This window comes from Triturus cristatus, chromosome 5_2 (assembly GCF_964204655.1).
Source record: "Triturus cristatus chromosome 5_2, aTriCri1.1, whole genome shotgun sequence".
In the NCBI taxonomy this organism is placed as follows: Eukaryota; Metazoa; Chordata; class Amphibia; order Caudata; family Salamandridae; genus Triturus; species Triturus cristatus.
The window spans coordinates 233,848,505-233,873,507 of NC_140588.1; the positions used below are offsets into that span (position 1 = coordinate 233,848,505).

The 25,003-nt window shown below is 44.0% G+C and overlaps 1 protein-coding gene across 1 annotated transcript in view; it reads left to right on the plus strand.

The window, feature by feature from the left end:
* LOC146822831 (uncharacterized) overlaps positions 1 to 11,411 on the plus strand; it is a 355,568-nt gene extending 344,157 nt beyond the window's left edge. The window contains exons 7-8 of the mRNA XM_085606591.1: positions 9,929 to 10,033; positions 10,229 to 11,411. Of these exons, the coding sequence (XP_085462717.1) occupies positions 9,949 to 10,033; positions 10,229 to 10,518 (375 nt within the window). The 5' untranslated portion in view covers positions 9,929 to 9,948 and the 3' untranslated portion in view covers positions 10,519 to 11,411. The remainder of the gene's footprint in view (positions 1 to 9,928; positions 10,034 to 10,228) is intronic.
* Positions 11,412 to 25,003: the final 13,592 nt, after the last annotated feature.

Sequence of the window (25,003 nt, forward strand, 5' to 3'; positions counted from 1 at the left end):
AGCCTTTATATTTCAGGCCTTGGATACATGCAGTACTACTTTACTAGGGATCTACAAGACAGTTACATTTGTCAATCAGGTTTAGGCCAATTTTACAATGTTTCAAGGAGAGAGCACAGGCACTTTACCACTGGTTAGCAGTGGCAAAGCAAACAGAGTCCTAATGACAAAACAAAATTCAAAAAGCAGGAGGGGTGCAGGCAAAAAGTTTGGGAGGTGACCCTGCAGAGAGGGCCACGTCCAGCACAATGGTACTAGCTTTTTTGGCAATGAAAACCTTTGAAGGGGTAAGTATGGATGTATGTCATGTGTCATGTTTTTTACAATTTACTATCTGAATGGGGTAGTTTAACTTGAGTTAGTCTCACCAAGCCGGTTGGTAGGAAAAAATCAGATGAGAACTCTGTTACCTAAGCAGGTATAGTGCACTCTGCTAAGAAGTGAATGAAGTTGGCTGTAATATTATTATTAGGGCTGTTCCAAAACTAGTCAGCAAGGCTGCCATGTTTAGAAATTACAAAGTTATGATATGTCAACATTGCTACTATGCCTAAAACCAGACAGTATCAGTACTTCTTAGGAGGGCAGCCTTACTTATAAAAGAATACTATCAATCCATTAGACCTAGCACTTCTCAGTACGGTGATAGAGGTGCGTGAGGGCATTTTTTGCATTTCTTAGCAGGGCAATCATACTTTATTTGGGGCAGCATGGGCATCTCTTAACAGGGCAGCTGTTTTTAAGTGAATCTGCATGGACACTACTCAGCTGAACCGCTATAATTTCATATTTGAATGGGACATTTCAGAACGTATATGCAGTACTGTTGTCCACTGACAGTGGGTTTTTACCAACACCCATCAGCATTGGTGCTATCATTTGATTGATATAGTACACACAGTTTTGAAGGAGATGATTTGTATGTTTGAGACACACAAGATTGCCTCAGTATTGTTGCTGTGTTTTTAATGTGACTTTGTCAAAACATCTCTACATGAATAAATAATATCTTGTGACAAAGTGGTTTATTATTTAGAGTGGATTCATTTCCAGCTCACATGATAAAGACAGTATCCTGTTAGGTACAGTTAAAGCTTTTAGTAATTTTTAACTTGAGCTTAATCCTTGGTAGCTGTGGAACAGAGCAGATTGGCTTAACTTAGAGAAACTGTGTGAATGATTTAGTAATATCGAACAGTTAAAATGTTTTTTTTTAAACTCAACAAAATAAAATAGCACTCCAATTTATAAAAGTTGAGAATAATTTATTGAGCAAAATCATAATGGGGATGGAGACACGGAGTTTGAAAAGAATATGCAAAACAAACCCAAAAAAGCACAAAGCACTGATTTTTATGCAAACATAAATAGTAAAAAATTATATGTGCAAGATTACCATGCACTTTATATCGAACTGAATTGAGGCTTACAAATTGTAAAAGTAGCAAGTAGTCATACTTATTGGTGCTTGGCCGCAAAATGTTTAAAAGCAGCTTTGCTTTATAAATGACTCGAGGGCGCCCTGCTGATCAGTAACTTGGCATTACATTGCTGACGGTGGTACTTGCTCCAGGCCGTTCTTGCTGGGGGCCGCACTTTGGCCCTTTTGGACACTGTTCTACCTACAGGGGGAGCCGCAGCGGATTGCAGCCACTGGGGTCCACATGTCCCACAACCCCTTGCTGGAACTGCACCTGACTCTAATTGGTGCTATTATAGCGCATCACAGCCCTGCTGCATGTGATGTGCCCGGGCAAAGCCTGGGTGAAGCACAAGCCCATCCTGCACCCAGCAGTGTCAGGAAGAGCCAGGGTGGGTCTACCCCCTCTGGCTCTATTGCTCTTTAACCAGATAATATTTGCATATGGGTGCTGGGAGAAATTGAGTGCCTGTGTCCACACCTCATCTGCTTGATTGTCATCTATTTGAGAGGAGTATGACTTGTCCTCTGTGCTCAAAGCTAGAGATACAAAAAACTTTGCTTATTGCATGTCCCTGAGCTGTTTAACAGTGCTTTTAGACATACGTTGCCTTCATTCTAGCTCTTGGCAACCACCAATTGATATACAGGTGCTCTTTCCATTTTTCTTACTTACAGGCTATTCCAAAAGTGAGGGGGCCCCTACTAACTTGAAGATTAGTCAATTACATTTTTTGTCATTTTATTTTAACTTTAGTTTGTTTTGTTCATTGACCATTTTTGTTTTTGTTTTTAAAAGGAGTGGTGTTAGACTAAACTTGTTACATTGTTGTTTTTATTTTGCTTGCTTTCTCGTCATGGGGTTCTCTTGTTCATATACCTTGGGCTCACATTTTTAACTTGTTTCCCCCCTCTGTTAGTGGGGTTATTGAAGTCTTTAATTCTTCCCAGCACACGTGGGGAAAAGGTAATGTTCTGAGAGGCTCTTAGGTGAACCCACTGATAAAAAAACGATTATCACTGAAATGTACACTACAAGACATATATATTCTCAAAGAGGAAGTAGAGCATATCCTGCATCCTGACTCACCAAATAAATCTAGTGGTGCCCCTTTGTTCAATAAGATGACTGACAAGCCCAAAGCTCTTTCATCTTCAAACAGTTGCTCTAAAGAAAAGGAGCGGGTGAGTCATGTTGACGCTAATCTGCCTTCATGCCCTTTAGTCGCCTTAGTACCTGCAATAGCTTGCTCTAATAGCTTTTCCCTCCTGGCGCCTAGTGACCAGGCCACAGACAGATCAGGATCACATTTAATTCCCACCCCTCAGACAATAGCTGTGGAGGAGATTAGCATCCAGATTAGAGAACTTTGGAAAGTCATGAATTCCCTGAGGACGGAGATAGCAGACCTGAGGGTGAAGGTCCAAACTTTGTTGAACACACAGCACCCTAGAGCTCTGCCAGTATGCCCAAAGAGGGGTCTGAATGCCCCTTCAGACAAAGAGTATGCCCTAGACCACATCCACTGCTCACTCTCTTTTATAGCAAACCACACAGTGAGGTTTCCTTGGCCAGCCATCTAGCCCTAGGGTTTTGTACTGACATCCCTTATCAATCAATCGATCAATCAGTGTTTGTATAGCATGGCGCTGTCACCCAAGTGGTATCTGGGCACCGTGGGTGCTGCATCTCCATCAAAAAGCCAGCTCTTGAGTTTCTTTCTTAAGTATGGCCAGGGATGGTGCTGTTCAAAGATGGAGGGGCAGGTCATTCCAGGTCTTGGTGGTGATGTTGGAAAAGGAGCAGTTGCCACTGCGAGGAATGTGGGGGAGGGCGGGCCAGTGTTAGTGAGGTGGAGTGCAGATGTTTTGCAGGTAGATTGAAGTTCAGTCAATGGTTGATGTAGGCCAACCATTGAGCGTGTAGGGCTCTGTAGGCATTCATGAGGATCTTGAACTGGCATCTCTTCTAGATGGGGAGTCAGTGGAGGTTTCTGAGGAGGGGGTAGATGTGGGTCCGTTTTGGGAGGCCACGATGAGTCTGACTGCAGCATTCTGTATGGTCTGGAGTCTTCTGAGGAGTTGAATGGAGATGCCGGTATAGAGAGCATTGCCGAAGTCAAGGCAGCTGGTGATGAGGGCCTGGATGGCAGTCTTTCTGGTGTTGACTGGGATCCACCTGAATATTCTGTGGAATCATGCGAAGGTTGTAGAGTCAGAAGGTGGCGAGTGCACTTACTTGATGTTTCATAGTCAGTTTGCTGTTGAAGGTGATGCCAAGGTTGTGTGCATGGTCTGTTGTGTGGTTGACGGTGTTGGTCCAAGTTCTGCTGGCCACCAGCAGTGGTCCCATACGAAAGTGTTCTTCACAAAGATCAGAACTTCTGTTTTGTTGGAGTTGAATTTAAGGCAGTTGCCTCTCATCCACTTGGCAATGTTGGTCATGGAGTCACAGAAATTGGCTCTGGTTGTGGTCCTGGTATACATTTTAGTGGTGAAGTTTTTCACACATTTGCATGCACAGCAATGTTGGTTTAGTTTCTCCGAAACTACTTTGTTTACACATCCTGCTTCGCACAACATTATCATGATGCCTTGAACATCATGTACTAGGCCTCTCAATGCACTAGTGACAAATGTCGTCCTATCTTCAATCCATGGGGCAAAATCGATATCTACATTTCCATAACATCACTAATCTAACATGTACATCACTGAGGCTGCTTTTTATTATAAATAATAGGCTTCTCGATATATTGGTAGAGGAGGCACTTCTGCTGACACTGAAGGTTTTTTCATGCTGAAAAATCACCATGCACCAGTCTGACCTTCTGTGAGGGATGTCCAAATTGAGACCAAGACGGGGTCCTTCACACTCTCCTTTCAGATAATGGGGTTGGATCGTCACTTGGAGGATTCTTGGCTATTTTGCATATATTCATTCATATATTCATTGTTTCAGCACCATGGTAGAAATGTGTCCACTGTTCACTCTTTTGGTGCTTGTTATCTCCTTTATTTGCTTCTGTCTCCTAATCATTGCAGCACGTGTATTTTATACAAGAATAGTGTTGGTTCAATAAATATATTGAAAAAGTCCCACAGTGTATTCTGTATACTTCTCTGATAGAAAGCAAGCACAAGTGACTAAGCAAAAGATTCTGTACTGCTACCACAATCACTGAGTGATCAGGGTTGTCATGTTCAGTGGTTGCCAGAGTCCATTCGCTCCCTGGTAAGGTTTGGGGGGGCTCATGGTGGGACTGTGAGCTAGCTGGTCTATATGCCAACATATCCTGTGTGGGTATCCTGAACCAGTCTAGACACCAAGCCCTTAGTTTATATTGTCCAAACAATGTGCAGATGCTAACTACACTCCCTTGAGTTTTCCCAAATATGTCCATTTTGAACTTAGAATTTTAGAAAAATTGAAGAAGAAGCTGTACGAAATGAAGCCACCTCCTACACCCACACAATACAAAGCTTTAAAAATGTGTGAGAAGGTAGCATTAGAGAGAACAATTAGAAAAAGATTAGGAGAGCAATGAGTAACTATGCAGATGCTCGATGGGATGAAGCTCAACAGAGATGGAGTAAAGCTATAGTCAAGGGATTTAGACTATATCCAGCTATTGCCACTGAGACACCAGAGAATAAGGCACAGGAAAAAGAAAATGAAAAAAATAAGAGAGAGGATAAGACACACAGCAATTGAGGAGATGAGATGAGATGAGAAGGAATGTTAGCCACATGACCCTCACCACTAGCACAGATGCTACAGTGGCTACTGCACCTGTTAAACTGAGTATAATTCAGATTGAGAGACCATTTCAGACATTACAGATTGCCCAATCACTTGTTGTCTAGACACCAGCTGTGATTACAACTGGAGTTGCTGACTCAATTATGACTGTTCCAGTACAGTTACCACATGTTGCAAAAGTACAGACAGTGCCCAGACCAATTGCAACTGCCCCGAAAATTATTGTCCCAACACCATTAGCTCAAGGAGCTCTAGGAGGTATAGGTGTGTCAATGTTGATCCCGCCATCCAAAAATTTGCAGATTGTTGTATGGAAACCATCCCAAGCGATTCAGAAGAGGAAAGGATTGTGTTCATTACACCATTTGTTCAGGGAAAGGCAAATTTATTTGAAGATGGAATTTTCCCATCATGGTCTGAAGAAGCAGCAGGACTCTGAAAGACAGGGGGCCTGATCACAGAACTAACTTAAGATAAAATCCTAAACTTACTACTTTTGGTATTCACAGAATGCACTTACTACTTTTGGTATTCACAGAATGGATTTACGACTACTAACTTTACGTCCGCACTCGAGCCGGAATTCCTGCACCCGGAGCGGGAATTCCACTCTTGAGCCAGAATCTCCTCTTCCGGGCCGGAATCTCCGCTTCGGGCCGGAATCTCCGCTTCCGGGCCGGAATTCCCGATTTTGTGCTGGAATACCTCCATTTTGGCCTGATGAACGTTCCAAGTGCCTACCATCTCCCACCACGCTCCAGCTGAAGTCAACTAACACTAACTGCAAGAACAGCACCACAAAACACATAAAAGCAGCACACATTGAAGGAACAGGTTTGGCCACAGAGAGTTCGGGTTTACAATCGCTGTACATTGCCAGAGGAAAATGGAACAAATGAGGAGGAAGAAGAACTTTACTACTGAGGAGACCACCATGTTTGTGGAGTACATAGTGAGGCACCACAAATGCCTATATGGTCTCCCACCTTACTGCACCAGTGGGACACAGAAGGCAGCTCTATGGCAGCAATTAGCCACTGCTGTCACAGCATTGAGGAGGAGAGGCGCACAGTCCAGGACATCAAGAAGAAGTGGCAGGATGAAAAGAAGAGGGTGAAGGAGAAGTACTCCAGATTCGAATTGAACAGGATCCTCCCTGCCCCACACTCTGGACCCCGCCTCCGTCTCACCCCACTAGAGGAGGATATCCTCACCACAATCCACCCCCACATGGTCCATGGGCGGCCTGTGAGGGATGTCCGCAACGTGGAACCAGGTAAATGGGATGACGAGAAAAAGTATATGAAAAGATTGTCTGTGTTGCACTGCCATCGTGAGTAAGGAAGTTGTCCAAAGTGTAATATAGTCAGTCAGAGACTCATGTGTTACCCTCTGTATGTTGCACCACAAGTCCCAGAATCCTTTGTATTAGAAATGGCAAATCCCTCTCCCATTATTGAAAACATGGGCATAGTATTGCTGACGTATATACCTAACCCTGCAAAGTAGCAATTGACAAAGTGACCTTTCCACTCATCCAGATGCGGATGAGTCTGTCAAAAACGTAAGGGGTTGCGGAGCATATGAAAATCAACTGGCAAATGAATTGGGATAATACAAAGGGGCAGATTTACAAGGACTGGGGCATCCCTGCATATTAGCAGGGATGCGCCAGTACCGATGCGACACGCAATTCTACCCTGCGCCACCACGGATGCATCGCATTTACATTGCGGTGCACCGTGGCGCAGGGATAGACAGATGTGTGTTGCATCTGAAGGCGTAAGGGCAGTGCTTTGCTGGAGTCGTGTCGCAAGTGCGACGTAACTCCAACAATATTTATGGACCGCCCATACCTAACGTGTTGCGCCACTCCTTAGGTCTGCTTCAAGCAGGCATAAGGTTTCGTCGCAGCGGCCTCTGAAAAGTGACTTTGTGAAATCTTGTAGATTTCACTGCGTCACTTTTATGAGGCATTTTCCAAAGGAACGCCCACCCTGCTTACATTAAACCTGACGCAGGTTTAATGTTGTGCCCAGCTTTACAACGTGACACATCTCCCTAGATACGTCACGTTGTAAATAAGACGCAATGTGGTGCATGGTTTACGCTGCCCCTGTGTCACAGAAGTGATGCAACGATGGCTTAAATGTTTTGCAAGGGGCTTGTAAATCTGCCACAAATTATCCAGGAAGTAACTCACCCTGTGCCAGCCAAAATCACAAAGCAGAAGGTGAGAGAATCCTCAGATCAAAATATGTCATTCACATATTCCGTTGTTCATTTCCCACCCTGCCACGCCATTGCATCCCCAACGCCCCACTGCTCCTACCTGCCCAGTCTGCGGCAGTACTTCACAACACTGTTAGCATGCAGAAGATATGAGGAAATGCCTGACAAGTTCCACATGTACATTTCCCATTTGGTTACTTTTCTCTCTACTCACCTATTGACACATTCAGACATAGCACAGACAACCGCAGTAGCAGAGGTCCCAACATCTTCTGGGAGGAAACAACATCATCTGGAGCAAGGCATACCACCCGCACAAACTGGTAAGTCAAACTGGTCAGGAGATGGTCAAATGCATACATTGTCAGGAGACAACAGAGGGACATATAGTGCCCAAATATGAAAGGTAACCAGAGATGAAAAACTAGCTTAATAACTATTGGAGTTGTCAATGGACATTCACCTTTAGCAAATGACATATGTGAATAGCGAAAGACAAAATATAATATGTCTTGGCTCATTATACCTTTGCAATTGGGGAACATAACATGTATTCCACCAACAGTCTCAGACCTGGGAACTCAATCCTGGAATCGAGTGCCACAACAAGTCAAAAGGGTGTTCCTACTATATCGTAACAGTTTCTGTAGACCTAATCAAGAAACTCAATGTTCACAAATATGACAATGATGAACAAGAATTGAGATACCATTGTCAGTAGTATTGACAATGCATCCACTGTCCAACTTAGAATGTTTTCACCCACCTGGTCATTTACTTCTTACATTGGATGGCTTGTTTGTTGGCCATCAACAAAACACAAAAGTGGACCTTACTTCAAGATTCGTAGACATGTTGCTTCTAGGTAGTGGGCCCAATATAAGTTATATGTGGGATCGCTCATGATATTAAGTGCTGCACACTTCTGCAATGGTGGTGCCCACAACTGCTTGTGCTTATCCATTGGGCCTGAAATTGAGTGGATCACATGTGGCAGCAGAAATGTAAAGTTGCAAACACACTTATCATTTTAGGTACAATGACACACACTGACTTCTGCTACAAGGTTGGCTGTGACATCTGGTCAGGCACCACACACTGGGCAGGTGCTGGGACATGGTAAGTAAACCCAAGAATAATGTACCTGAATGCTCATTAAATGTGCCTTTAATCTGCACTGTATTTTGTATATGTTGTACAACACTGTTGTCCTGCATCAGAATATGCTCACATATGGCATTTAACCACATATCAGATCAGACCTTGGTGGCTAATGAATGGATGACACAAAATGTATGCCAAGTGAGTGCAGAATGGACATAAAATTGTACAATGTATCATATGAAGTGTCCAAAACACAGCTGACTTTAAATTCAATGATATGATAACTCCCTAGCAAAATATCTATGGTTAAATCATATCAAAATTGGTATGGATGAGGCTTACACTGATACCAGTTGTGTACCTTTGAGTTGGGTGTATGGGCTGCTGAGGTGAATCTTCATGCAGTTACTTTTTCAAATCACTTGGCTGAAAAGCAACACGCTAATCCAGTGCAGGCGGAAAGCATCAAAGCTTCTCAACTTAATGTGGGATCATAACCAAATGTTGCATTCTGCTTGCCTCCTCTTCTACTGTATTCACATTTATAGGTGAGTGGTTGACATAGGAGGTTAGGATGTCTGCTGTACAAGACACCATCCGTTGTCAGCTAAGTACTACCATGATGTTGGAAATAGGATATGCAAACAGAGGACATTCAAAGGATGGACATAAGAAATCTGTGTTCTCTCATTCAGAAATTAGCTTTGTGACTTCATGGGTAGGGAAGCACATATGACCAACATTATGTACCTGACTATTGCACATCTCACACATGAACTCCTTTTGACTTGTCAACAGACAATATTACACTCATGAAACCTGTTAGTCTTAATGGTTAAGGTGAAATCAGTGTAATGTGGAGGTGTCCTGGTCATTTATCCCCTTCCTTGAAGTATCAGTAACCTTCTCATACAAGTTTGTCTGTTGATGTGTCATCTTATTGATGTCAGTGCTGCGTGGAGGTAACAGCTGGCAACTGCTGCAGGTGAGCAGGGGCCCACATGTAAAGTCCATGAGGCAAACATGCCGCACATTGTCCTTGATTATCCAGTCAATGGTTATTGAGAATGACATGTTAGCTCATGGCTACCGTCTGTTGTACTGAAATATGGAAATGTATGTCTCATCACAGCTGCTGACAAGATGACACCAGTGCAGCGTACACTATCCCAGGGAATGCATGACATCCTGGCTGCAGCAGTGAAACCCTCTCACACCTGTCCATCAGTTAATTGTGGCATCAAGTGTGCCACTAGCTTAGATTACTAAGACATGACAGAGATCAAGATCCCCTTCTGTATGGAATCAGCAGTTGTTTACAAAGTGACATACATATTATGAGTGTCACATGTTCCTGTTTGTCAATTAGTAATGCAGATCATTGAGAATGTTGTCACTTCTCTCTACAGCTGCTGGATCGGGGACAGCTATGTCAACGACATCTATGAGGAACCAGGTTCAGCAGTTGACATCAGGGGGGATCGCAAAGGGACAGAAAGTTGTGGCTGGAGCTGGTGAGTTTGCTTGTATAATGTACATCTTCATTTAACTCCTTAGTGCTATGGTGTGAGCTGTCATTTGTGGTGGTACCCTAACCAGGTCACATGATCCTCATCTGTTGATGCAAAGTACAGTTAATCCAAACCTTGTGTTGCACCACATGTAATACCAGGTCAATTACTAATACGGTTGCAACCTCTGTGTTCCAGGGGATGATGAGGATGAGGATGACGGACCTACAACCAGTGTTGGCCAACGGGCAATCAGAGGGGAAAATCTACTGATTCTCCAGGCAGTTATGTCCGCAGCAAGTAATGCGCAAGAGGATGAGGAAGTTCCTGAGGATGAAGACTTGGAAGATGATAGTGACTATATGTCCATCCACTCCGGGGATGATGATTCAGATGCTATGGACAGCAATCTTACCACATTGCCAAAATCATTCACGCATCACATCCTCAGCCCAGCAACGTTCGTCAGCCTCCTCCAAAACAAATAATTGCCTGTCCCCAGCATAGAGCTAACCAGCCACAGCTCTCATGCATCCCAACACAGACATCACTCCCTCACAGCCCTCACGTCCAGGACCGACATAGTGGTTCCCCTACATGCTCTTCCCTATACAGTGTATCCCCGGCATACTCTCCACCATCTGGGGGAAGTACTAACCCTGTTGCGGTGCAGGTATACCCTGGGCACCATTCTCCTGCCCACAGGCTTCCACTTGCCACCCCCCTGCTGTTGGACCTGCTGGTCCTATCTATGGCCGACACCTGCAGAGAGGGCCTACACCTGGCTATGGTGGCCAGGGGGAGCAGGACTTCTTCCAACAGCAGACAGATGTGAGGCAGGAGGTTCGTGCCATTGGGGCTACCCTGTCAGACATGTCTAAGTCCCAACAGGACATGGTCCAATTCCCTCAGGTGGTGGACAGACTGAGCCATGTTTTGGCTAGGCCGGATAGAACTTGGCAGGACATGTCCAGGAATATGAGAGACATGATTTCCATCCAAAGGGAAGAGAGTGCAAGACACCATGCTTTGGCCAAGAAGATAATGGAGGGCATGCTGAAAGTGATCCAAAGTCTCCCTTCACGGTCAATGCAGGGAGGGGAGCCATCATATCTGCCTGCAGGACAGCAAATCCACACACCTGTACCACCAACTGCACAGGACCACAGCAAAGGTACACATCCATACCGGCGCCCTGAACAGGCACTCCCACCACCTGCACAACCACCACTAACCCCTGTACAGGCACTCCCACCACCTGCACAACCACCACCAACCCCTGAACAGGCACTCCCACCACCTGCACAACCAGCCCTTGTCCAGGCACAAACACCAACTGTACATACACCATCTGCCCGTGCACATGTAGATCACCCTGTACAGACACATGGACAACAACAACCTACATGTAGGTGACAACCCAGACCTGATCCCTCACAGCGATCATCACTTCCGAAATTGCGATGTCGCAAGCGCGATCGCCATTGACAATATCCCAAAAACAAATTGACCACTGTGAATATGTGGAAAGAAAAAGTAAAGTTCTTCCAAAGTAAGATTCTTTTGTGTATCATGTCCTGTGTAGCGATGTAGGTGGCCTAGAGATGTGAGGAGGTATGTGTGTGTGTGACACAGTTACAAGTGTAACCCATGATTGCAACAAGCCATAATGTGCATAGCAGATGACTCACCAAATACCTCTCCATTTTCTGTACCAGACATTCACAATGAAGAATAAACAAGTAAAAAGTATGTAGGATTCTTCAAAGATATTTATGAATGATTAGAAGAACAATCATCCGTTTGGGAGGGAGAATGGAAAACAATTGATGCAGATGGAGAATGGAACTTGGATTGGGGTATGGCAACAAAAATATAACATGGCAGGGAGCGTCAGGGAAACCAGTCTATTTACAAGGGGAAAAGAAAATATTTGTCCACAAAGATGATTCAGTCAAAAAGTGTCCTTCTGGTCATCCTCTACTACCACAATGTCCAGATCCTCTGAGTCCGATGCAGGCACACAGCTGGCCGGTGCAGGAACAGGCACCACATGGGTTCAGGACACACGAGGAGTACGGGGGGAAACAGTGTGGGCCAATGGACTGGGGAGACATTGACGGTGGTATGGGAAGGAAGTTGGGAAACAACAGACAACATGGCTGTGGTCATGGAATTGATGCTGGTAGTGAGGGCGGCCAGAGCTTGGACAATCTCCTCTCACATCATGCGTATCTCCAGACACAACTGCAGCATGATGCGAGCGGACATGTCTGGCTGACCCTCACATATCCACCTCAAGTCCTCTGGGACAGCCTCAGGAGGAACAACACAGGGAGGGGCCTTGTGGGACAGGAGGGATGTGGTACCTCAGGTCCGGGGCCAATGTTGTGGTTGAGCTGGCAGCTACGATGAGGGGGACTGGTTGCAGGGGATGCAGCTGGAGTCCCCAATGGAATGGGGGCCTCTAGAGGTAGGGAGGGGCTGATGGAAGGCCCATGTAGGGTATTGGCCTGCCCCGGGGACACCTCAACAGAATCCACAGGTGAATAGTCTGGGGGAGGAGTAGCTCTCCACCACCCCTTGGCCAGAAGTGTTGGGTTCTCCCCCCCACTTCAATGTCCACAGCCTCCACCCGGGCTGTAGCACCAGCGTTGTGTTACTGGTCAGTCCGGGTGGGCGCAATCCCCTTGCCTCCAGATGTTGAGGGTCCCTCCTCATCCTCTTCTTCCTCACTGGTAGAAAGAGGTCATAGTCACTGGTGCACTGATGGCCTCCCACTCTGAACCTGGTCCTGCTTTTCTGCCATTTGGCCAGCTGTGCCCACTGAAATGTAAGCAAAATCATGATGTAGTGGTTGTTTTATTCAGGACGAGACACATACATAGATAAGCCAAGGTCAGACTTTGTTTTCCTTTGACCACACTATACAGTTGTCAGTGTTTATGAGCTTACATTACGTGTATGTTCACTGTCATCTCCTGAATTGAGTCTGACATGGGCATCTCACGTGAATATTTGTGGCTTACACAACTGTATTGGCCAACCCTTAACTTTGGCATTCTTGTGATCTGTGTGTCCTGTCACTGCTACATGTGCAGGTTCCAAAACCAGTCCACCAAAGGAGATCAGAGAGAGTCCAGATTTAACTGAAATTGGCCAGTGATATGGAGTCGCAGCTCTTTTACGTCTGGACAAACGTCATCTGCTGTGTCACATTGTATAGGACAAGACAAATGCCGAATGTGGGTCACACATCCACATAGGGTCTGGGCTATTTGTTTTGCTACATTGTGAGTCTAGCCTCTTGCTGTCCCCTCACAAAAGCTGACAATCCAGTGCCACATATTTGCTTTGGTGACTGATAAGGTAGTGCAGTACACCTGTGACCAGTAGCGGGTCATTGAGACAGCTACCTGTACATGTGAAATGGCATACAAGCCACTGAGGGTAAGACGTGTGTCAATGGACACACTTGGCAAATTTAGAAACATTTAAGAGTGAGGCAAGGATCTCAAAGTCTGTCTTGACTCCATGGCACATGATGATCTATCTCAATTAGAACCCAAACTCAACAAATGCAATGCAAGTCACAGCATCCAATACCCTTTGGCCTGCCATACACACACTGGACAGTGTCTGTACCATTGCTCATCCAATGCACACATCAGTTATAATTCCCTTGGTTCACTGGTAGTGGTGCTGGCAGTGCAAATTTCAACACAAATTCACAAGTGTGGCTCATTTACCCAGTTGTCACGAAGAAACTACAACTCCCAAAATGCACTCTGCCCTATACAGTCCATATACCACAGTGTGCCTTTTTATTCTGTATGACTGCTGCATGGACACAGAATAGGTGAATGGAGGCATGGGACACACAATGGTACAGCACCGTCTTCACTCACATCATACTCACAGACACATATTGCATATAATGCACTTACCAGGTCTCTGCTGCTCATGCTCCTCCATCTGAGCATGGAGGGTCAGCCAAGCTGCTCGCAGGACCCTCCTGTACAGTGGGGAGAGGCAAGGATGATGTGCATGGTGCTGGGAAGACTGGCCCACCAGCTCCTCAGCCTTGTGCTGGGACCAGCGTTTAGGTCTTCCCAGAGCTTACGGCATGCCCTAGCAGTCCTGGTGTGGACGCCCACTGCACTGCAGCGCTCACCGATGTTGGCCCATAGCCTGGCCCAGGCTGTATTGCTCAGCTGGTATTCAGGGTCCACATATAGCTGAGGATATTTGGACAGCACCCCTTCAGCCAAAATGTCTAATTCCCTTCCAGTGAAAGGTGGTGCTTTCTCCTCATAACCCTCAGCCATTTTGGGGCAAATAAGTTTAATAAGAGCAGCAGGATGGCAGAGGATCTGATCTGTGATAGGGGATGACTCAGAATGAACACAAAATAGCTGTCAACAATTTCCTGGGATGTATTTCCTGTCTCCCACTTCCTGTATATCATTTCCTGTATGGAATAATGTGTTCAGGTTCATTTTTGGAGATTACGGCCCGAAAACGGAGTTTCGTGTTCCGGAGCGGCGGGTCCGCATCCGCGCATTACGGTCCGAAATTGGCAGTTATTTTGTATTCATCCTGATCCATCCACAATCACTAATCAAATCCACTACCATCCTGCTGTTCTGTTGTGGAAAAACCTAAAATGACAGTGCAGATGAGAATCATAAACATGTAACAAAAGGGGGAACAGACCATTTAATGACATTTATGCACGGACAGAGGGGCTGACACAACATCAAACCACAGTTTTGTTTTCTCCTACTTTGCATTATGGTACATGCAGTCCATATTGAGTGCTCATTACAAGAGTTGCGTGTTGTGTTACGGAAAATTGGGGTGAAGCAGTGCTGTATATCACAGACACATGTTGCCTGATTCACCCATGACATCATCACTCACGTTGTGGACCCATCATTTTTGGGGGACTCAAATCTGTTGAGGGCACAGGCCTGAGAATGCAATGGTTATGCCCTTTTGTGATTAAGTGACCCATTCTCATAAGGTCCAGGTACGTCTCTAAGAACATGTATCATTTTTCATCTGCGTGAATAGATTCTTTAGGGACATCCACTACACTGATCGCTGACATGGGCACATGACCTGAGGCACGCTCAACCTTTTGACTATTGTCAACAGCTATGATTTACATACAATTAGTGTGGCTTGCAAAGTAGTCTCAGGATGGAATTTATTGACACAGTCGTGTTTATCCAAGTTTCATCATTGACAACAGACTGCAAACCACATTTTGTCCATGATACTACAGGTTGCTCATGTGAAAAACGAGGCAACGAGCTGATCACGAACTTGCATACCATGACCTTGGTTGTGTGCAATGGCCCGGTTTTCCAGATTCAGAGCTAACCGAGATTCCAGATGTATGTGTAAGCCATGCATTAAAGCAACGTTGTGCAAAACACAACAGGCTAATATGATCTTGCACACGATTTCAGGGGAGTACAGCAGCACACCCCCTGTATGGCAAGACATCTGAATCGCGACTTCAATAGACCAAAAGTGTGCTCTATGATGGCTTTAGTCCGTAAGTGTGCCCTATTTTACCTACACTGAGGTACAGTGTTTGCACACCTGTAAGGGGTGAGGAGTTGTTGGGAGAGTGCATACCCAGCGTCGCCTGAGGAGGGAAGAAAGGGCCGTTGGTTACATTTACCTCTTATTATGCACAGGACATGATCTATACTTTAGTACATGCAGTGTCTGTTGAGACCATGTATGCAGCTTTATGATTCTTATTGTACAATGGTTAATGTTAGGTGGCATTCAGACATTTCAATAACACTCATTTTTAGTGCTTGGTACTTACCCGGTAGCCACGTGTTGCCAAATTCTCCCGCAGCCATCTGCCGGGCAAGAGGTGACATGCGGAATACGAAGCTGTCATGGGTACTGCCTGGGAACACTGCATGCACATCAATGAATCTCCCACTGGCAGCACAGACAGCTTGCACATTGATGGAATACCATTAGTGTCTGTTGCAGAAGATGTGTGCAATGCGGCGGGGTGGCTGATGGGCCACATGGGTACAATCAATTGCACCCAGCACACGTGGGAAGTGAGCAATGAGATAGAAATCTCATGCTGCCCTTTGTCTCCTGGCCAGTGTATGGGGCATTTGTATGTGGTTGGGGGCTCTAGCAGTGATGCATCTCAGTACCTGATGCAGGCACTGCAACTGGCTTGCCTGGGAAATGCCCACATGGTCACTGGAGACCCTTTGGAATGACCCAGTGGCAAAGAAATGGAGAGCAGAATGATCTTGAGATATGCTGGTATGGCATGGGAGCAGCAGGTCACAGAGTCAAGTTCCTGTACCCACTCACATATGATCTCCAAGATGACTTCTGGAGGGAAACAGTACCTGCCCTGACATCTTGGCTGGACATTGCAAATAGTTTGATCCTCTGTCTGAAGATCCTCCCTGCTCTCCTCCTCCTCCTCCTAAGTAGTTTTGCCGCATGGCAAGGGGCAGAGCAACAAACACATTCAGCGACATGTTGAAAGGGTTTGTGTGTGTCTGCTCTGCATTCATACATGCTGCAGGGCTGGGATGGCCTGCAGTGTGTCAGCTGATGCATGGAGGGGGATGGTAGGCACTTGGACCCTTGAGGAAAATGATCAACGGCCACAGTGCTTGTATTATGGTCCGGAATCAGAGATTCCGGCCCGAGAGTGGAGATTCCGGCCCGGGGGCGGAGATTCCATCCTGAGTGTGGACGTAAAGTTAGTAGTCATAAATCCATTCTGTGAATACCAAAAGTAGTAAGTGCATTCTGTGAATACCAAAAGTAGTAAGTGCCTTCTGTGAAGACCAAAAGTAGTAAGTACGTTTTGTGAATACCAAAATGGTAGTAAGTTTAGGATTTTGTCTTAAGTTAGTTCTGTGAATCGGGCCTAGAGAGTGTAAAATGACAAGTCTCTTTAGAACCCGAAAGGGAGAGACCACTTGATGTTTCAAAGCTAAAGGTGGAATTAGAGGAAATGAATAGGGGATGTTTAGAACTTGAACATTTCAACCAAACCATGGAGAAAGAACTGATTTACATGGGCAAGGAAATTATAAGACATACAAAAGTATCTTGTTGTCCTTTCAAAAGGTTTTGCTTTACAGAGAAGTTATAAGGTTCAATTAGATGATGGTGTAATGGCGACAATGCGTTCTTCGGGAATGTGGTTACACATAACTGAACTAGTAAAATGCATCCATAAATGGAATGATTTAGAGTAATTAAAAAACAAATGGTCTAAGAAACATGACAAGAAAAAGAAACAGTCAGAAGTAGATAGGGAAAATAAAAAGGCTCTTGTAATCAGAGGTGAAGAGGGAGAAGCTGCGATTCATTCAGCTTCCGGCCAATAGAGGAGTAATCAAAGGGTTGTCCGTCGTCACCACCCCTTAGACACGCCCCCTCCCCTCCCAACCGCTTCCGCCCGCTAGCATTTGATTACCGGAGGGACTCCACTTGTCACTACGATAAGATAAGAGTGCTTTTTCCACACCGCACTCTTGATAAACTGTAAACTGTATGCATTATGACCATGTGGCCAGTGGATACGAGTACATGAATGGTGATATGTATATACAGCTGCCATCATCACGTGTGCATGAAAGATAAACCTTAACACGTTCCGAGCACCTTGTGCCACTTACAGCCAGCATGCACTGGATGGCACCAACACAGTGGTCCAATTGAGTTCTATTGTTGACCAGAATCGATCACTACTGAATTAAGTCTCTATGTGTTTGTGTGTCCCTCGTTTTTGTTTCCCTAGGTAATAGGCTGAGACACGCAAGTGGTGCTCCCCCAAGCGCTAGTGGCGCATACAGACCTGAATAAATTGTATCATAGGAAGATAGAGCGTCTTTTCTCTACTCCTATTTAATCACATTAGTATATCACTTACAATCCTGATGAAGCACATGGGGATCCACTAGGGACCCAATTACGGCGCAAAACATGTTGACCAGCACACATGTTCACAGTCACACACGGGCACAAGGAGCAGCGGAGTAATACCCCGGCCTCTATGCTATTTGTTAATCAAGGTGCCCCGACGCCCCTGTATAATTCATTTACCCTTATCTCCTGGACCAATGAATACAATTATCCTCATGGCACCGGTGGGGTAATTTTAAAGCACTAGTACACACCCTTTAAGGCCCACATGCAGAGCCCTCTCGCGGGGCCTGTGAGGGACAGCAGCACCACCCCCACGAGGAGCAACACCCGATGATGAAGCATGACACTCGCAAGGGTGTGTGAGGGCACTAAAATTCAAAGGAGAAATTCCCCCACCTTCATCCACAGGGAATACTATATATAGCGACTTATCTTTCCTTCTCTTCTACTTTCCCCTACATTTGTGACCAAATTGGTCACTTACCTTAACTTTTAGGAACAGTTACTATACACTGATTAAATGTCTTAAAAAACCCTCACTCACGATTTAACCATTGGTGAGGTATATCTGGGTTCTCAGCTTGGTGGGTTATGTGAACAGCATCATCATCGGGTCTTAGTTCTGCTTACCTCCACCTGGAGGAAGACCGACTGGTATTTACAGTAGTGATTTAGAAAAAAAGATGAGAGTGTAGTGTCATTAAAATTACCACCATCTGTCGATCTTGGTTTTATTATGTCTCGGATGGGGGAAAGGTAAAAACAAGGTGACAGTGCAAGGATAGAAGGTGGTCAACATCATTCAGCTCAGTTATGCCCAATAGGGTCAGTGGTTTTTCTTTAGGACAACGGGAAGGCACATTAATAGTTGGTAACGTGCAAGGGTAAGTCGTTCACTTACTCTTCTTTTTAAGTGCGTTTGTTCATGCACTTGCGATTTATAGATGTATTTGTGTCTATAACTTTTCCAGGAGGGATGTGGGCTTCGTCTTGGAACGGGCGGACAGACTCTTTCTGTGAAATCCTTTGAGCAACTTGTGCTGATGCTGTCTCTCGTGCCCTGGTGGGACAAGCCAGTGTAGTGGCATACATTAATTGACAGATGTGTCAAAATTGTAAAAGTGCTGCGGATTGATTTGAATACTTTCTTTGACATTGTAGTGCAAAGGCCTCGCGACTAGCAGACAAGAGAGGTTTGCACTAATGCACCAGCGTCTGTAGTCATAGAGAACTATGAAGTAGTGATTACTTTCCTGAAAGGAAAGGTGCCTCCGAAAGATATTGATTGGGTAAAGATTAAAATAACTTCACAGTGTCACAAAGAGTCAGTGCATGATCACAATGAGCGATTGTTTCAGGAGTTTCCTACATCACAGTGGTAGAGAGTATCCAGAAACTAGTGATATGGGATTATTTGTATCTCAGTTTGTTATTGGGTTAAGACAAGACATTAGCATGCATATCCAAAAGAATGTAATTTGGTGGCAGAATAAATTATTAGATGAAATTCTGAGATATGCCAAATATTGCAGTGACGAACAGGAAATGAAGCAGAGAAAACTTAGGGGCATATTATCAAGACAGACGATAAAATTCGAATTGAAGCTCAGGTTAGATGTCCTTCACATCTAACATGAGCTTTAATTGGAATTCCATAGAGCATATTATCAAGCCCATTATCGCTTTTTAGCGGCAGTTTTTTGCCGCTAAAGTGGCGATACTTTTATCGCCTGTCTTGATAATATGCCCCTTAAGGAGAAATTCATGTTGGCCGAGACAAAATTTGCTCAGAGAGGAATTCAGAACCAGTCATTTGCAGGAAATCAAGTTGGTATGCCAGGTTTTGGTGCACAAGCAGGAATACAATGTCTTCAAGGAGAGTTTTGTAGATGTGTTCAGGTTGATCTGAATTCTGGTATAAATGTTGTTATTATGTAGAAAATTACTCCTTACCAATATTGTAACAAGATCGGGCATTGGAAATGGAAGTGTATACTTAAACCTGACCGAGCAAACATAAATGTCCAAATGCAGGGAGGAAACCAAATGCAAATGCAAAATATGCTATTTTAGCAGATGCAAGAGGCAATGCAAAAACAAGTTCCAAGGATGCAAGGTCTACAAGCCCAGATGTTTCCATAGAATATCAGAACCCCCGGATTCAATTTAAACCACTTACCAAAAGGAAACCTGAACCTGTTTCAGAACCAAACACAGAATCCATTCCAACAATTCCCTGTATTTGATAATACAATTCCCAATGATGGTGTTTGAGGGGGGGAGGAGGAGTGCATGATTGGCGCAGTCTTAGAGGTATCTCAGAGAGGTCCATTTGAAGAAGGAGAAGTTAATGGCCACCCTGTGTCATTTCTTATTGACACCGGAGCTACCCATTACACTGTTATAGTGAAAGTCTCAGATTGAGAAAAAATATCCAAGTTGTAGGAGTCTCAGACAAACAGATCACAAACTCAGTCTCATGTAAAAATAGGTTGATTCAAAGAAAAACATCAATTCGTAATCTGTGATTCAAATCACGTAAAGCTGTTGAAGATATGCTGAGTAAGGGGATATTGAGGGTGTTGGTTGGGAGTTCATGCTACTCTATGATCATGTGCTAATGGAAACCTAATGGTAAATATCGGATGGTGCAGGATCTCCAAAATATGTATAGTATTGTTTTCCAAGTTGCCCAGTGGCACTGAATCCAGCCACCATGCTTTTCCAGATCCCATGTACTGCAGAATGGTTCACAGTTATTGAGCTTCGTCAGGCTTTCTTCTCAGTGCCATTACACAAGGATATCTAGTATTGTTTCGTCTTTATTTTGCAACAAGACTTTTGGAAGGGTGCTGAGTTCCACAAGGGTATACAGATAGTCCATCTATCTTTAACCAGATCATGAAAAAGAATCTGGAGTTATTACAGATGCCCTACAATTCAGTTCTTATGAATTAAATAGAGAACCTACTTGTGGCATCAGATACAGGAGTAGCTTGTTAACAGGATAAATTTGTCATAATGAATCACTTGGCTGAGAATGGACACAAGGTGTCTCCGGGCATACTGCAATACTGCCAAAAAGAAGTTCAATATCTGGGACATATCATTGAGAAAAGTGCAAGGAAGGTGTCACCAGAGCAGATGGAAGCGATTCTGCAAATGAATCCACTGCAAATACAGAGAGAAGTCAGGATGTTTTTTGAAATGGTTGGCTACTGTAGTCGGTGGATATAAAAAAAATAATTCTAGTCACAATGTCTTCACTAAGGTTAACACAAATATGTGCCTGATCTGCTTCCATGGAACAATTATTGCTGGAAAGCTTTCCTAGAGCTGACCAAAAGTCTCTGTCATGCCCCAGCACTAGGAATGCCTGATTACAGTAAGATGTTTATATTGTTTTGCTGTGAGAGGGAGGGGTGATCTTTCTCAGTGCTTACACAGATGTATGGAGATGCTCGAAAACCTGTGGCTTATTCCTCAACAATTCTTGACCCTGTGACCACAGGGCTGCCTGGCTGCCTTAAAGCAGTCACCGCGGCAGATGTTAGTAGGTGTTAGCATCGAGAATAGTGAGAGCTTAGTAATGGAAAACCCTTTAACTGTAATAGTCCCACGCTCTGTAGAAATACTGCTTACCCAAACAAAATCCAGTGCATGATTCACAATAGACTTATCAGTATGAACAGCAGATATTGGCTGCTGACAACCTGAGTCTAAAACAAAACCATGTAATTTGTTGCCAATGAATTACAATACTTGAATATGATTGTCTAGATGTCACAGATTTATGCACACAGCCAGACCCGACATTAAAGATTATCCTTTGAGTGAGCCTGATTATATATTTGTTGATAGCTCATGGTTGAGAAACGATGAAGGAATTCTGAGAGTAGCTTATGCTGTCTGAACAATCAATGAAGTGGTAGACGCCTCATGGCTTTTAGAAATTACATCAGCACATGTTGCAGAATTAATTGCCCTTACAAGAGCTTACATATTGACAGCCCAATCAAGATTGACTTTATTTACAGATAGCCAGTATGTTATCATGGCAACCATATAAGAGACCTTCAGATGCACTCCAGTTGCTTACTGCAATTCTTGTGGTTAAATGTGCAGCTCATCAAAGTGGCAATAGTTGCATTGATGTTGGAAACAGATATGCTGACGAAGACGCACAATATTGTGCACTGGTGGCCTGCACATTTAATAGAGCTTCCACATGTGTAATTGGGGAGGACACTGTATTTTCTATGTTGATGTCAGTAGCAGGCACATGGGAAGAATTAAAAGGAGTGCAATAACATGTGCTAGAAGCAGAACAGCAAAGTTGGATCAGAACAGGTTGTGAGAAAAATGAAAATAGCATATGGATGTCAGTTGATGCAAGAACAGTGTTGCCTGACAGTTTGATGTTTCCAATAACACAACCTTTTCATGGACACATACATTTAGGGAGAGAAGATGTAATTATAGGACTTTGTAGACAGAACTGGCTTAACACCAGATTTAAAATGCTTGCAGAAGAACTGTACTGTCGTTGTGTGGCATGTCAACAGAAAACTGTGGGAAAAAGCACAACTGTCAAACTGAGTCAAGTAGGGAGATAAGGTGGTCGCTTCAACCGTATGCAGATGGACTTTATCGAGAAGCCCATTTGCAAAGGTTTGAGATAAGTCCTGGTCATAGTATGCGTTTGTTTGCACTGGGTGGAAACCTCCCCAACTAGGAGAAATGACAGTCTCACTGTACACAAACTGGTATTATGTGAGTTGATCCAAAGGTATGGGATGCTGGTTTCTCTGGAATTAGATTGAGGGGACACTTTATCAATGTGGTACTAAGGATGCTGTGTGCAGCACTACAGATTAAACAAAGGTTGCACTGTAGCTACCAACCTGAAGCTTCTGAGGTAATAGACCAGCTAAATGGACCCATAAAATCTCGTTTGGCAAAGGTTTGTGCTTCAAAAACACTGAAATGGCCTCTAGTACTGAAGAGCATCCGAAGTATTCCTGACAGGAAGACAGGGTTATCGCCTCATGAAATCCTCATGGGATGTGCAATGAGATTGCCTGCTGTCCCTGCAAATGCACTTGTGAACATCACAGATTATATGATACTCGATTGTTGCAAGGGATTAGTTGATGTGGTGTATTCTGTCTCTCACCAGGTTGCAGCTGTTACATTAGATCCACATCGAGAAGAGTGCCACAAGCTCAATCCAGGAGATTTGGTCATGACTGTCAGGAAACTTGTCTGAAACCGAGATGGAATGGCCTCTTCCTTGTAATCTTGGTCATGAACACTGCTGTTAAATGCACTGTAGTTCCAAACTGGATGCATGCATCACACACGAAAAGAGAAAGAAATCCCTATAAAGAAATTGTGTTCCTTGTGCCTGAAATAAGAACACTGGTGACTGCATCTGTGCAAGCTAAACATCAACAAAGAGCTGGGACACAAAGATCACAACAATTGCAAGTAAAAGAAAGGGGTGAAGATCAATACAAACTTGCACCAAAACAAGTGCCTGTTATTTCACAAAGAAGCATTTCCATGTCGGAAAGGCCAACATTGAAAGGCTGCCAAAAACGGTTACCCTTATCCTGACTGTGGTGTCTAACTAGGCACCACGCCATTTGAGGATTATCTGTCCAACTGACGCCCCGACGGGATCTTTGATCCTGTTGGAGGTGTTGGTCTTTAGCCCAGCCTGCAGCGGTCTGACCAACCACATCGCAATGCGGAGGTTGGACCGTTGCTTCAGATGTTGGATAGACCACCACTGACAGCCTGTTGGTGGTGATCCGCTCGACATCGTAATGGGCCCACAAGAGATATCTAAAAGACTTAAATTGCTTGAAAAGTGCCAAAGACCTGGAAATATATCTTTTTTTGTTTTAAGATTTACCTAGGCCCAAGGCTGCAGAAGAAGAGTAAGGATAACATTTTAGAACAGCAAGGAGTAGGGCTATGGTTGTCTATATGAAGATCTTCAATTAATGAGAGACTTTATGAAAAAGATAATATTTGCGTAGACAATTGCAAAGAAGATTTGAAAAAACTGTGAATTAACAGTTGAGCTATTGTTGTACGCTTGGTTAAATGTTTGCACACACAACAGATGAGGAGCAATACAAAGCATAATTTACAAGCTAAAAGAGAGGTGATTAAGAAATTAATGTTTATTGTAGGTCAATGTAAAAATACACACAAGCCATGGATGCGAAAGACTGCTATGTCTGCACCTACTTACTGTCATCAGCAGCAGAAGAAGTTATATATTACCACATTCTGTTGTCATATGCAATTTCATGCAGTATATTCCTTCCATTTGTATATAGGTGAGAGCATTTTGAATATTTTAATTCCAACCATGATTTAATACTCTGTAGAGTGCTGCTAGTGCAAAGCATGAATTTACACCCACAACTAAAGGAAATGGACGCAGTTTGACATTATTTTAGACCATCTAACCTGGCTTTTCCCTAGAATCTAACATCTTTCTGTCTATATTTTCATAATTGTCCCTGCTTTTCCGTCTTTAGCGCCAGGATGCTCGTTGAGTTGCAGTGCACTTTATAAGTTCTTTTTACATTACATTACATCTATACCATTAGATAGTGTAAAAGCCTATCAAAATATTCTGACCTGTTTAATGGGACCTTTAGTAAAAGAATCTAATATTCCAATAAAGGATAGCAACACTAACATTTCATATAGTAAGAATAGACAAAATGATGTGTTGAAAAAGGTTTAGAAGAAGATGAATTTAAAAAGAAAATGGTTTGTCCAAAGCTGATATGAGACAAAAGACAAAAAGTGAAAATTTGTGTTGACATAAGAAGAACGCACACTAGAGCCAGACATGTGGGAACCAGTAGTTGCTGGAACTTCTTTTGCGTTCCCATTGCAGTGCCTGTTTTCACGGCACTGCTGTGGAAACAGCAAAAGAAAAGTTTGACGGACAGAAGTTGTCCTTGTAATCTGGTGGCGGACCATGCATGGCTTTGGTGGTGC